Consider the following 14,893-nt stretch of genomic DNA (forward strand, 5'->3'; position numbering starts at 1 on the left):
TAGAACGCGGTCAGACCACAGTCTGAGTACTGTGCACCCTTCCGGACGACTCATTACAGGACGGTGTGGGGGCGGGGCGGGGCGGGGAGGGGGGGGTCGGAGAGGGTGCAAAAGAGTTTGACCACGACGCCCTCTGCATTAGAGGCATCGGCTATAAGGAGAGGTCGGGGGGCTGGTGCAATGTGCTTTCAGGCGTGTGTAGCTTCTGCCCGACGAGAGGGGAGAAAAGAGAGAATGTCCAAGGTGGGAGAGGTCTTTGAGTATTCTGGCTGCTTTGCCGAGTAACGGAGACGAGACTGGTTTCCGTGATGTGCTGAGCTGTGTCCACAACTCTGCGGTTTATGGCTGTTATGTGCAGAATGCAAAATCTATCGATAAACGTCGTTAAGAGTCAACAGCGACAATACCGATTTTATAGCCTCCTGAGAAAGTACAAGCATTTTCGTGTGCTTTTCTTAAATTTTCTTTATTTATCCATTGATTTATTTATTTATTTATTTATTGAGATACAGCGTGAAATAGGCCCGAGCCACGCTACTCAGCATCCCCCAATTTAATCCGAGCCTAATCACGGGACAGTTTACAATGACCAATAATCCGACCAACCGGTAAGTCTTTGCACTGCGGGCAGAAACCGGAGCGCCCGGAGGAAACCCACGCGGTCACGGCGGGAATTGAACCTGGCTCACCGGTGCTATAAAGCGCTGTGGTAGCCACTACGCTACCGTGACGCCCTACTTTCTTGGACGTGATATCTACATGGTTCGGTGATGTTATCTCTGAGGAACTTGAAGCTCTCAACCCTCTGGACCTCAGCAACAATCACACATATAAGAGCGTGCCCCTTCCTTCCTGAAGTCAATGGCCGGCTCTTGTGTTTTGCTAACACTGAAGGAAAGCTTGTTGCCATGACTACACGTCATTTGGCTCTTTATCTCTTCCCTGCAATTGATGTCTCTTTGCTATTTTAGTAAGATCCACTATGATGATATCATGTGCAAACTTGTACGTGGAGTCAGAACAGAATCTGGACATGCGGTAATGAGTGTACAGGGGGTAGATTAGGGGGTCTGAGCATCAGTGATCAGAATATCGTGGAGTTGCTGCTGCCTATTCTTAATGATTATCGGAAGCCGGTGACGAAGTCATGGATCCAGATCCAAAAGGAGGCATTAACTCCTAGAGTCTGAAGTTCGGTGATGAAGTCACTTGCAATAATAATATTGAAAGTAGAGCTTGGGTCAATAAACAACGTAAATATCGATGCTGTGCCGGTGAGTGTAGGGCCAGAGAGTTGGCGTTCGCTGCAGAGTAGTTTAAAAGGTCAGCACTTTATCGTAGGTTGAAGGGCCCCAACTGTGCTGTTCCTGTGCTGCGCTCTACAATTTAACCCTCAAGCTCCGGCAACGCGCTGGTGAATCTTCCCTGCACCTCTCCAGCTTAATCCACACTTCCTGTGACGGGGCGAGCAGAACTCCACGCAGACCCCCCGAGTGCAGTCTCGCCAACGTCTTGTGCAGCTCCTGACCGACAAATGCAAGTGTGCCAAACATCTTCTTCGAAGCTTCTATCCAATTGTAACAGCAAAGTGTGAAGGGAGTCAGAACTCTCCACTGACATCAGTCGAAACAAGCTGCAGATGCTGCGATCTGGAACACCGCACAGGGTCGTGACCCTTCACCTTCACCAGAGCAAGATTCACCACTGTCCGATTTCCATTCCCCTCTCCAGGTGCTGCCCAACAAAGAAATCATCCAGTGCTTTGCAAGCTACCCCTGAGACGTCAGTGTCCTCCGTCACCATAGCCAACCAACGACCCTCGCCCGACTCAACTCCCACTCTCCCTGATAACCTCCTTGAAAAAGGCAGTGGTGTACTTGCCCCCTTAGATGGCCTGATCTCCCAGTATCTGCCTCTGGTTGGTCGTGTTCAGGATGTTCTCCGTTGTGATGGAACTGGCTGAGGCCTCGCAGACTATTGCGATCATCTGCACTGAAGCCTCCATACCAGGTTCAAATGTAAAAGCCTCTCCACCGTAAATTTGTAAAAAAAAAGCTAGTATCTTTAATGACGTCACAAACTCCAAATACAGTTGAGGCGTTAGCGTGCCTTTGTGATGGCATCAATACGTTTTGCCCTCGGTAGATTCTCAGTGGAAGCTTGCTGAGTCGGCAGTACTCAGACTGAGTAGGCTGGGGGGAGGGGAGAGGGAGCTGCGATATCTGGGGAACTGGGAACTTGAATGAGTAGTTTGGTCTGTGTCGGTGGAAGTGATTCAAAGCACTTCAGCGAAAGGGGCAGGAACTGATACTCTGGGATGAAGGAGGATGAGAAGGCAACGGTCGAACAGAGAGTGCCTGAGAAAATGTGCGGATGGCGATCCCAGGATCTGGGTCTCACCCTCGGGCGGTGAAACACGTGACGCTTAACACTGAACTCAGCTGTAGTGCAGCACGGGAGCACTCGAAAAGGCGCAGACAGTGGAAGAGGTCAGAATCGAACCTGGTTCAAAGTAAATTTATTATCAAAGAACGCATAAGTTGCCATATACTACTTTGCCTCGTTTTTTGCAGGCATTTACGGGGATAAAAGAAATAAATTAGAATTGCACGTAAAATAATACATGTTTTACTACTCAGGTTAAAGAGAGGCGAGACTGCGCAGGAGCGTGACGTCAGCCAATTGAGCGCGAAAGGTTTTAAAAGAAGGCAGCCGTAGCCAACGGGCAGCGGAGTGAGAGGTAGCAGAGTGATAGGGCTTTGGCTCAACGGGCTTGGGCGGTAACGGGACGAGGCGAGTTGGGAATATGTGTGTGAGGCCAGTTTTCTGTGCTCGGGGTCAGATGTAGGAAGTCCTGGAGTCTCCCAGCATCCTGGACGGCCATATCTGCACCAGGTGTGTCTAGCTGCAGCTCCCGAGGGACCGAGTTAGGTAACTGGAGATGCAGCTCGATGGACCTTCGCCTAGTCAGGGAGAGTGAGGAGGTGATAGAGAGGAGTTATAGGCAGGTAGTCACACCGGGGCCATGGGAGACGGACAAGTGGGTCACAGTCAGGAGGGGGAAGGGGAAGAGTCAAGTACTAGAGAGTACCTCTGTGGCTTTACCCCTTGACAATAAGTACTCCTGTTTGAGTACTGCTGGGGAGACAGCCTACCTGGAGGAAGCGACAGTGGCCGTGCTTCTGGCACAGAGTCTGGCCCTGTGGCTCAGAAGGGTAGAGAAAGGAAGAGGAAGGCAGTAGTGATAGGGGATTCTATAGTCAGGGGGTCAGACAGGCGATTCTGTGGACGCAGGAAAGAAATCCGGATGGTAGTTTGCCTCCCAGACGCTAGAGTCCGGAATGTTTTGGATCGCGTCCAAGATATCCTGTGGTGGGAGGGAGAACAGCCAGAGGTCGTGTTTACATGTTGGTACCAATGACATAGGTAAGAAAAGGGAAGAAGTTCTGAAAAAAAGACTACAGGGAGTTAGGGGAAGATGAGAAACAGGACCGCAAATGTAGTAATATCGGGATTACTGCCTGTGCCACGTGACAGTGAGAATAGGTATAGAATGAGGTGAAGGATAAATGAATGGCAGAGGGTTTGGAGCAGAGGGCAGGGATTCATATTTCTGCATCATTGGGACCTATTTTGGGTCAGGAATGACCTGTACGAAAAGGACAGAATCCCATGGGAACCAATATCCTGGTGGGGAGGTTTGCTACGGCTACTGGGGAGAGTTTAAACTAGAATTGTTGGGGATGGGAACCGAAATGAGGAGACTGGGGAAGAGGAGGTTAGCTCACAAACAAAGAAAGCTTGTAGACAGTGCGAGAGGGAAGATAGGCAGGTGATAGAGAAGGAAGGCGCTCAGACCAAAGCCTTGAGATGTCTCTATTTTAATGCAAGGAGTGTTGTGAACAAAGCAGATGAGCTTAGCGCGTGGATCGGTACTTGGAGATATGACGTGGTGGCCATTACAGAGACTTGGATGGTTCAGGGACAGGAATGGTTACTTCAAGTGCCAGGTTCAGAAAGGACAGGGAGGGAGGCAAAAGAGGTGAGGGCATGGCACTGTTGATCAGAGATAGTGTTTCAGCTGCAGAAAAGGTGGACGCCATAGAGGGATTGTCTACAGAGTCTCTGTGGGTCGAAGTTAGGATCAGGAAGTGGTCAATAACTTTACTGGGTATATTTTATAGGCCACCCAATAGTAACAGGGATATCGAGGAGCAGATAAGGAAACAGATCCTGGGAAGTTAATAACAGGTTTGTCATGATGGGAGATGTTAATTTCCCAAATATCGATTGGCATCTTCTTAGAGCGAGGGGTTTAGATGGGGTGGAGTTTGTTAGGTGTGTTCAGGAAGGTTTCTTGACACAGTATGTAGATAAGCCTACAAGAGGAGAGGTTGTACTTGAGTTGGTATTGGGAAATGAACCTGGTCAGATCTCTCAGTGGGAGAGCATTTTGGAGACAATGATCATAATTCTATCTCCTTTACGATAGCATTGGAGAGAGAGAAGAACAGACAAGTTAGAGAAGTGTTTAATTGGAATAAAGGGAATTATGAGGCTATCAGGTAGGAAATTGGAGGCTTAAATTGGAAACAGATGTTCTCAGGGAAAATTACGGAAGAAATGTGGCAAATATTTGGGGATATTTGTGCAGAGTTCGGTATAGGTACGTTCCAACGAGACAGGGGAGTTATGGTAGGGTATAGGAACCGTGGTGTACAGAGGCTGTAATAAATCTAGTCAAGAAGAAAAGAAAAGCTTACAAAAGGTTCAGAGAGCTCGGCAATGTTAGAGATCTAGAAGATCATAAGGCTACTAGGAAGGAGCTTAAGAAGGAAATTAGGAGAGCCAGAAGGGGCCATGAGAAGGCCTTGGCGGGCAGGATTAAGGAAAACCCCAAGGCATTCTACAAGTATGTGAAGTGCAAGAGGATAAGACGTGAATGAATTGGATCTGTCAAGTGCGACAGTGGGAAAGTGTGTATGGAACCGGAGGAAATAGCAGAGGTACTTAAAGAATACTTTACTTCAGTATTCACTATGGAAAGGGAGCTTAGTGATTGTAGTGATGACTTGCAGCAGACTGAAAAGCTTGAGCATGTAGATATTAAGAAAGAGAATGTGCTGGAGCTTTTGGAAAGCATCCAGTTGGATAAGTCGACAGGACTGGACGAAATGTACCCCAGGCTACTGTGGGAGGCAGGAGATTGCTGAGCCTCTGGCGATGATCTTTGCATCATCAATGGGGACTGGAGAGGTTCCGGGGGATTGGAGGGTTGTGAATGTCGTTCCTTTATTCAAGACAGGGAGTAGAGATAGCCCAGGAAATTATAGACCGGTGAGTCTTACTTCAGTGGTTGGTAAGTTGATGGAGAAGATCCTGAGAGGCAGGAGTTATGAATACTTTCAGAGGTATAATATGATTAGGAATAGTCAGCATGGCTTTATTAAGGGCAGGTCGTGCATTACGAGCCTGATTGAATTTTTTGAGGATGTGACTAAACACATTGATGAAGGAAGAGCAGTAGATGTAGTGTGTATGGATTTCAGCAAGGCACTTAATAAGGTACCCCATGCAAGGCTTATTGAGAAAATAAGGAGGCATGGGATCCAAGGGGACATTGCTTTGAGGATCCAGAACTGGCTTGCCCACAGAAGGTAAAGAGTGGTTGTAGATGGGTCTTATTCTGCATGGAGGTCGGTCACCAGTGGAGTGCCTCAGGGATCTGTTCTGGGACCCTTACTCTTCGTGATTTTTATACATTTATAAATTTTCATTTTCATTTTATAAATGACCTGGATGAGGAAGTGGAAGGATGGGTTAGTAAGTTTGCTGATGACACAAAGGTTGGAGGTGTTGTGGTGGGCTGTCAGAGGGACATTGACAGTATGCAAAATTGGGCTGAGAAGTGGCAGATGGAGTTCAACCCAGAGAAGTGTGAAGTGCCTCATTTTGGTAGGTCAAATATGATGGCAGAATATAGTATTAATGGTAAGGCTCTTGGCAGTGTGGAGGATCAGAGAGATCTTGGGGTCCAAGTCCATAGGATGCTCAAAGCAGCTGCGCAGGTTGACTCTGTGGTTAAGAAGGTCTTCATCAATCTTGGAATTGAATTTAGGAGTGGAGAAGTAATGTTGCAGCTATATAGGTCCCTGATCAGACCCCACGGAGGTCTGGTCGCCTCATTACAGGAAGGATGTGGAAGCCATAGAAAGGGTGCAGAGGAGATGTACAAGGATGTTGCCTGGATTGAGGAGCATGTCTTATGGGAATAGGTTGAGTGAACTCGGTCTTTTCTCCTTGAGCGACGGAGGATGAGAGGTGACCTGATAGAGGTGTATAAGATGATGAGAGGCATTGATCGTGTCAGAAGCTATTTCCCAGGGCTGAAATGGTTGCCACATGAGGAAACAGGTTTAAGGTGCTGTGGAGTAGGTACAGAGGAGATGTCAGGGGTAAGTCTTTTACTCAGAGAGTGGTGAGTGCGTGGAATGGGTTGCTGGCAACGGTGGTGGAGGTGGATACGATAGGGTCTTTTTAGAGGCTTACAGATAGATACATGGAGCTTAGTAAAATAGAAGGCTATAGGTAAGCCTAGTAATTTCTAAGATAGGGACATGTTCGGCAAAACTTTGTGGGCCGAAGGGCCGTATTAAGCTGTAGGCTTTCTATGTTTCTATGTTTTTCTATAAACTGAGAAAGACTGAACAAAAGTGCATTGTGCAAAAGATAGACTGCAGGTAAAAATGATACTCAGAACGTAAGATCATAAACATGGAAGCAGAATTAGGCCATTCGGCCCATCAAGTCTGCTCTGACATTCCATAATGGCCGATTTGTTATTCCTCTCAACTCCATTCTCCCACTTTCTCCTCCTAACCTTTGACGCCCTGACTAATCAAGAACCCGTCAACCTCTTCTTTAAATAAAGTACAAAGTTCAAAGTTCATTACATTTATTATCAAAGTATGTATAAATTTTACAACCTTGAGATTCATCTGCTTACTGGCAGCCACAAAACACAAACCTGAAAGAACTCAATTAAAACAAAAATGCGCAGAGTGTGAAAAATAACGGAGGGGGCAGAGTGGGGAAAAACACAAATCGTGAAAGTAAACACGGGCAACTATACTACCAGAGGTAGATACGGCAGAGGTATGAAAGTGCATCCATAGACCCAAAGTCCAGAGGAGCTGGAGTGAGTCCATACTCTCAGCCTCAGTTCATTACACACAGGCACAAATATACCTAATAACCTGGCACCCACAGCTATTTCTGGCAATGAATTCCATAGATTCACTACCCTGTGGCTGAAGAAATCTCTCCTCAGCTCTGTTCTGAAAGGACATAACGTTACTCTGACGCTGTGCCGTCTAGTCCGAGACTTCCCCTCGATAGGAAACATCCTCTCCATATCCATTCTGTCTGAGCCTTTCGATCTTTTTTACATTTTAATATAAAACCCCACGACCCCTCCAACCACTTTTCTAAAATCCAGCAAGCCATCAAAAATACGTCAACCCTTTTATTCGCGTGAACCTCTTCTGGACCCTCATCTATGTCAACAAATTCTTTTTTTAGGTAGGATTTGTTGGCAAAACTGTTCAAAATATTCCAAGTGTGGTCTGAACGTTAGTTTGTAGGTCATACAATCAGTTCAATACGGTGAGAGAAGTTATCCTTGCTAGTTCAGAAGCCGGCTGTAGGGTAATAACTGTTTCTGAACCTGCTGGTGTGGAACCTAAAGTTCTTCTGCCTCCTGCTCGGTGATAGCAGCAAGGAAAAGGCATGGCCTGGATGGTGGGGATGTTTGATGGTGGATGCTGTTTTCTTGTGACAGCGCCCCTTGTAAACGTACTCTGTGGTGGGGATGGCTTTGCCTATGATGGACTGATCTGTATTCACCACTTTCCGTAGACTTTGCTGTTGTTGGCCATGGCATAACCAGTCAGGATTCACTGTGCATCCATAGGAGTTTGTCAAAGTTTTCGTGGCATGCCCAATCTACGCAAACGTCTAAGAAAGTAGAGGCCATTGTGCCTTGTTTCTGATAACACTTACGCTCTGGTCGCAGGACAGATCCTCTGATATGACACACAAGGAACTTTCACCGACTTGCTGAAGGATTTTAGGTGAAGTGACCAAGAAGGTCGAAGGGTTAGGAAAAAACAATACAGAGACAGGACCTTTGGCCCAGAGTGTTGTGCCAAGTTAATTAAACTAATAATCCCTTCTGCTTAAACAATGTCCATCTCCCTCCATTCCCTGCACAGCTGTGTGTCTGTTCAACAGCCTCTTAAACACCTCTGCCGTATCTACCTCTGGTAGTCTTGGCACCAATTACCATGTGTTAAAAAAATTGCCTCATACATCTCCTATTGATATACCGGCTATCACCTTAAATCATACCCTATGATCTTGGACCTTTACAGCCTGGGGAAAGGAAGGTACCAGCTGCCCACTCTGGGCCTGTCACAATCTTATAAACCTCTATCAGGCCACCGCTGCAGAGAAAACAGCTCGCCTGTCCAACCTCTCCTTGTAGCTCATACCCTCCAGCCCAGGCAGCATCCTGCTGAACCTCTTCTGCACCTCCTCCAATGCCCCCATACCTTGCTGCAGCACAGCGGCCAGAACTGCGTACAATACGCGAGCTGCGGTCGTAGTTTGTACGAGGGTGAGTGATAAGTTTGTGGCCTAAGGAAGGAGTCAATTTTAGAAAACCTAGCACATTTATTTTTCAACATAGTTCCCTCCTACATTTACACACTTAGTCCAGCGGTCGTGGAGCATAAGGATTTTGGACTTCCAGGGAGAGTCCTCAGCAGGGGTGATTGATAAGTTCGTGGCCTGAGGTGGAAGAGGCCACGAACTTATCAATCACCCATCTGTGGACACTTTCTGGAGGTCCAAGATCCGTATGCTCAACGACCGCTGGAATAAGTGGGTAAACGTATGCAAGGGGTTTCTTCTTTTATGTACTGCGTATGCAATCAAAGTGGCTTCTTTGTTTGTTAAAAGTGAAAATGCTTCTTTGTTATGCTAACTGGTGAGAGAGTGCTTTCTCTCGCAGCTTGTTTGGGTTATAATTACTGAGAACGAGAATTGTATTCGTTTGTTAACCAATTGGGATAGAGGTTATACTTTCTTGTGGGTTTGTAAGCTGGTGTTAGGCGGACTGTTGGGGAGTCGGTGCGAGGGGGTTAGAGAGAGAAGACGCGGTGTTGTAAGCTGGGTGACGGTACGGTCCCCGAGCGGGGGTCCGAGGCCAGGGTTTTCGGCGAGGAGAGGAGACGAGGACAGATTCGTGTGGAGCGTCCGGTCGACCACCGTCGTTGGTCCCAGGCGGCGGGTCGAGGAGGTCGGAGGGGATTGAACGGTGGCAAGAAGACTTCGTTAACTGAGCTCCAACGGGTGTGCACGAAGTGTTGGACTTCGATAAGTTTGGCGCCTTTTACTTTTCCTTTTCTATTGTATCTCTATTAAGTACATAGTTCCAGTAAGATCTATAAAGTGTAACATCTAATCGCATGTGGTGTACCGTCTGTTATTTGGCGGGGTGGGGACATCACACGGCATCTACACAGCCTGAGTACCCAGGTTGGCGGAGCCGAAGGCTGCCCGCCCTAGACGGAAGCCGGCTGAGCGAGCATGAGGCTTACCAGGGGGCTACATGTAGGAGGGGACTGTGTTGAAAAATAAATGTGCTAGTTTTTCTAAAATTGACGCCTTCTCCCTTAGGCCAAAAACTTATCAACGCCTCGTACTAGAGTCAGAAAGAAAATATTTTGGATGCTTGACTTCATCGGTTGGAGAGCTGAGTAATTTGCAGCTGTGTAAGACTCTGACCAGTGTGGGAAGGCGGGGTGGAGTAGGTTAAAAGGTCAACACAACATCTGCCTTCTGTATGTTGTTCTGCTTATTTTGAGCAACTTGTGGTAATCTCTAGGTCTTGCACAGTCCTACTGCCTCAAAACAACAGACCTCGAGGCGTACGTTATCGACAAAGCCGTTGAATCAGTTGCCTCTCCTTGCGCTTCCAGAGTCACGCACTTCACCAGCAAGACTCTCGCAGCAGGGACCAGAGCCACGGGCACCCTGGATCCCCTGAGGCAGCACCCACCCTCAGAACCCAGAGTTTCTTCTCCACCCTCCCCCCCACTTTCCACCTTCTCTCCTTTCTCTCTCTCGCCCACCTCTGCCTCGTCCCTCTCCTTTCACCTCCCCCCACCGCCTCTCTCTCTTCCCCCGCTCTTGCTGCTTCCCACCACTCTCCCTCTCTCCCCCCATCTTCCCTCCCCTTCACCTGCCCCTTCTTTTCATGCTCTCCCTCTCCATCCTCTCTCTATCCCCATCCCCCACTGGTTCCAGCAATGCGTCGCTGACTCCAGCAGCGCGTTCCCCATCACTGGGCCGTGTCCCCTGTCACTGTGGTTTCTTCCTGGAGGCGGCAGATAGAACATTCTTTCTGCCGTCTCTCCACAGCCGGTTACACATCGCGAACCCGAGAACAGACATAAGGCTGTAGGGACAGCGCGGGGCCGTGAAAGTTTCAGGACTGACACAAGGCTGTAGAGAGGGTGCGGGCAGCGGAAGTGGTTTGTGGATTGACGCGGGGGGAGAGGGCAGAGAAATTAATTTGGAGGCTGATACAGGTTGTGGGGTAAGCGGAGCAGTGAAATTATTTTGGGGACCGACATGGGTCTATGTGATGAGAGCGGTACAGTGAGATTATTGAGGACTGAACGGAGCTGTGGTGTGAGAGCGGGGCAGCAGGGTTAGTTTGGGGGGCTAACACAGGGCTGTAGGGAGAGAACGGGTCAATGGGGTTAGTTGGGGCTGACGTGTGGTTGCGGGAAGAAAGGGTGGGATCACATATTTCATTCTCACACAATCTGAAACTTCCCGAAGTCTGGACAATTCATTGAACCTCTGATTAATAGCTGAGCGTTTGCAATGAATCGCCCCCGACTGATACGCGAGGAATGCAAAATCTCTCCATTAGTTGTTGACCCGTCACACAATCTCCATTAGTCAGTATCGAGCATTCTGTCCCACGTCGGGCCGTCTCTACCTGCACTTCCCACAGAACCGGGCGCCACAAGCAGAGAGAACGCCACAGTGCTGGGGGGGAGGAGACGGTGGTGGAAGGTTAGGAGATAGGAAGCTCTGCGGGAACGTTGAGAGGAGGACATGCTCGCCGCAGGGGAGGGGTCAAGCAGGGTGCCAGCTCGGCGGGAAGGGTAAAGAGGGGAGAGGTAGCATCACAGGCGACGGGGGACGGCGAGGAAAGGAGAACTGTGGGAGTGGGAGGGGTAGGGAGAACGGTGTCCAGTGGGCTGGAGTTGAGGGAGGGGCAGGGAGGAGGGAACTCCCATTTGCCAAACCCTCCTGATCGAAATAATCTACCCCGAAACAAAACCGTGAATAGCTGGGAGACTGCTGCAGGATGAAGCCTAGCGATGTAGATCGGGGGAAGTAAAGATTCGTGGGGGGGAGGGGGGAAGATAGTTAATTATTGTAGAACGGTGATCCGAAGTGCACCACACAGCAATGGAAGAGAAAGGGGGCAAGGCTGGAGCGATAGTGAGAGACTGAGAAAGAGGAAGTAAGGGGGAGGTGGAGTTAGAAAGCGAAATGGAGAAGGAGAGGGGATGGGCAGAGGGTGAGAAGTGGGAAGGGGAGAGAGAGTTGGAGAGACTGATACCTGGGATAAGGAAAGCGAGAGGGGGACATGAAGACAGAAGGAGGGAGATAGAGAGGGGCTGAGATGAGGAGCAGGGGATGAGGGGAGAGATGGAGAAAAATAGAGAGGGCTCGAGATGGAGGAGAGGAGAGAGAGGCGGATGAGAGAGGAGTGGTGAGAGTGGGAGCAGAGAAAGAGAGAGGGAGATGGGGAACGAGTGGGGTATTCTGACTGAGACACAGTCAGTGTACAAATACCCTCAGAGAGTGACTGGTTACCACCCGCCCCCACACACCCTGAAACCAACCACCATTGAAACCTAATCTCTGACCTATCTCTCCCCATATCTTTCGAGTCCTTGCCGATTTCAGGCTTTGGAGGGGGGACAACCGGACATGCTATGAAGATCTGAAAGACTGAACAGCTCTAACTGGCCTCAGCCCACCTGCGAGGACTGACTTCCTCAACTCAAGTGAACGGTGTCCGCTTTGCTCCTCCCGTTCACTTTCAAACCAGTCTGGTCTTTTAGTAGTTGCAGATCGGTAGCTCTCGCTTCCCCCCCCCCCCCGCTCCCCGTCCCTGCTCTCCCGTATTCTCCCTCCCTCCTCGGCGCTCCTTGTCACTCCTCCCTCATTCGTGCTACCTCACTCTTCGCCGCCCCTCCCTCCCCCGCGTTCCCCAACTCCCCACTCCTTCCTCCGCACTCACTCCATTCTTACCACCCCTCCTCCCTCCCTTCCGATTGCCTTTCCCTCCTCCGTGTTTCCACCTGCCTTGGCATTTCCCCCATCCTCCGTGGTCCCTCGCCTGCTGGCTCCCTCCTCGCTGCCCTCCCTCCCCTATATTCTATCTCCCTCAGCGCTACTTCCTCCCACCTTCCTCTGCAATGCCTCCTTCCACACCACTCCCCCACCCCGCGTTCACTACAACCTCTCCGGCCCTCTCTCTTCCGTGCTCCCTCTTCATCAGCTCTCACGCAGCGTTCCCTCCTCAATCCCCTCCCTTCCTCCTCCGCTCTCACTCTCCCGCAGCGCACCTTCTTCAGCCCTCCCTCCTCATTTCCCGTCCCTCGACGATTCCTAATCACCACCCCTCCCACTGTTACGTGCTCTTACTGCCCGTCGTCACTGCTTCGGAGGCGTTAATTACCGCCTTGCCGGCGCCCAAGTTTTGCTTCCTGCCTGTGAAAGCTTGGCAACTCAGACACTCCTCGATCTCCGCCAACACTGTGGGACATTTCTCGCTCAGTTTGTCCGCTCGCACGGAAGCCGGTGATTTACATCAAACCATTTGCTCCGTCTCTGGGCTCTCGGGAATCCTCTGGAGCTTGAGAGGACCTTAGTCCCTGGAAATCATGTTACTCCCGGTGATGGTCTGCTTCTGTGTGGGTACGTTTTCCTTCTTCCCTCGCCCCTTCCCCTCCGCCCCTCCCAAGGCGACTATCCCTCAGTGTGCGGCGCTGTTCCACTCGGGGACGTGGGGGGGTGGGGGGGGGGGTTGTGTTTGTTTGTCTGTGTGTGTGTGTGTGTTTGAGTTTGTTTATCTGTGTGTGTGTGTGTGTGTTTGTGTGTGTGTGTGTGTGTTTGTCTGTGTCTGTGTGTGTGTGCGTGTCTGTGTTTGTTTATCTGTGTGTGTGTGTGTGTGTGTGTGTTTGTCTGTGTCTGTGTGTGTGTGTGTCTCTGTGTTTGTTTATCTGTGTGTGTGTTTGTGTTTGTTTGTCTGTGTGTGTGCGCGCGCGTGTGAGTGTGTGTGTAAGTGTGAGTGTGTGTGAGAGTGTGTATAAGTGTGTGTGTGTGTGAGAGTGTGTATAAGTGTGAGTGTGTGTGAGAGTGTGTATAAGTGTGTGTGTGTGAGAGTGTGAGTGTGTGTGTGAGTGTGTGTGTAAGTGTGTGAGTGTGTGTGTGTGTGAGTGTGTATGTGTAAGTGTGTGTGTGAGTGAGTGTGTGTGTGAGTGTTTGTGTGTGTGTGAGTGTGTGTGTGTGTGTGTGTGTGTGTGTGTGTGTGTGTGTGTGTGTGTGTGTGTGAGTGTGTGTGTGTGAGTGTGTGCGTGTGTGTGTGTGTGTGTGTGTGTGTGTGTGTGTGTGTTTGTGTGTGTGTGAGTGTGTACTGTACATGCCAAGCACCAGGCCAACTCACGGTCACCCTTGCTCCCTCCCTCTTCTCCAGCCCCGCTGCCCCTCGTTGGGTTTAATGTAGAGACCGAGCAGCCGGTGACGTTCTCCGTGGACGATCCGTCACAGTTCGGCTACAGCCTCACCCTCTTCAGGGGTAACTCAAATAACTGGTAGGTGGATTCATCCGGCACAACAGCCCTCACTCCTAAACACAGCACTCATTCGGAAACAACTCCTTGTTCCGATAGACCCGGCCCCCTTCGCTCCGACATTCTTCGTCACTCTGACACTCCCTCCTCACTCCACTCAGTCCGACACTATCCCCTCACTCCCTTCCCTCCGTTTATCCCTCGCATCCTTCACTCATTCTGACTCTATGCCTCGCTCCAACACTCCGCCCTCATTATCCTCTCACTCCACTCGCGCCTTCTCACTCGGACACTCCAACTTCACTCCGTATATACCCTCACTGCTCCCTCATTTTGACTCTCTCCCTCATTCCAACACTCCACTCTCACTATCCGCTCACTCCATTGACACCTCCTCACTGCAGCATTCTACCCTTACTAATCCCTCTCTCTATTGACGCCTCTTCAGTCTAACACCACCGTCAGTCCGTCACTACCCCTTCACTCTGACAACCTATCCCTCTCCCCCTCATTCCCCTCACTCTTTCCTCACTCTCCCTTCATTCCCCACCCTCCCCCAAACTACCTAGGTCTCCCCCTTCAATCCACACACCTGTTACACCGATCTTCTCCCGCCCTCACTCCCCTCACTCCCCTCACTCTTCCCTTATTCTGAGACTCTGCCTCACTGCCCCTCACTTCGACACCCCTCTCAACTCTCCTCAATTTCCACTATTCCCCCTTGGTCCCTACACCACTACTCACTCCAACACTCCCTATCACCCCGACACTCCTTTTCACTCACCCGACTCCCCACATATCCCCTTTACATCAACACTCCCCCTACGCTCCAATATTATCCCCTTACTCACCACACTAACTCCGACACACTCCTTCACACACCCTCCATTCACTCTCGCAACCCTCCACACTCTTCTCGCTCTGACACCCCTTCTCTCTGCCCC

The 14,893-nt window shown here is 49.9% G+C and overlaps 1 protein-coding gene across 1 annotated transcript in view; it reads left to right on the forward strand.

Annotated features, from left to right (window-relative positions):
• The first annotated feature begins 12,609 nt into the window (after positions 1 to 12,609).
• LOC132382880 (integrin alpha-M-like) overlaps positions 12,610 to 14,893 on the forward strand; it is a 51,036-nt gene continuing 48,752 nt past the window's right edge. Inside the window, exons 1-2 of the mRNA XM_059953385.1 lie at positions 12,610 to 13,074; positions 13,853 to 13,970. Of these exons, the coding sequence (XP_059809368.1) occupies positions 13,041 to 13,074; positions 13,853 to 13,970 (152 nt within the window). The 5' untranslated portion in view covers positions 12,610 to 13,040. The remainder of the gene's footprint in view (positions 13,075 to 13,852; positions 13,971 to 14,893) is intronic.

Source organism: Hypanus sabinus, chromosome 29 (genome assembly GCF_030144855.1).
Source record: "Hypanus sabinus isolate sHypSab1 chromosome 29, sHypSab1.hap1, whole genome shotgun sequence".
NCBI classification, from domain to species: Eukaryota; Metazoa; Chordata; class Chondrichthyes; order Myliobatiformes; family Dasyatidae; genus Hypanus; species Hypanus sabinus.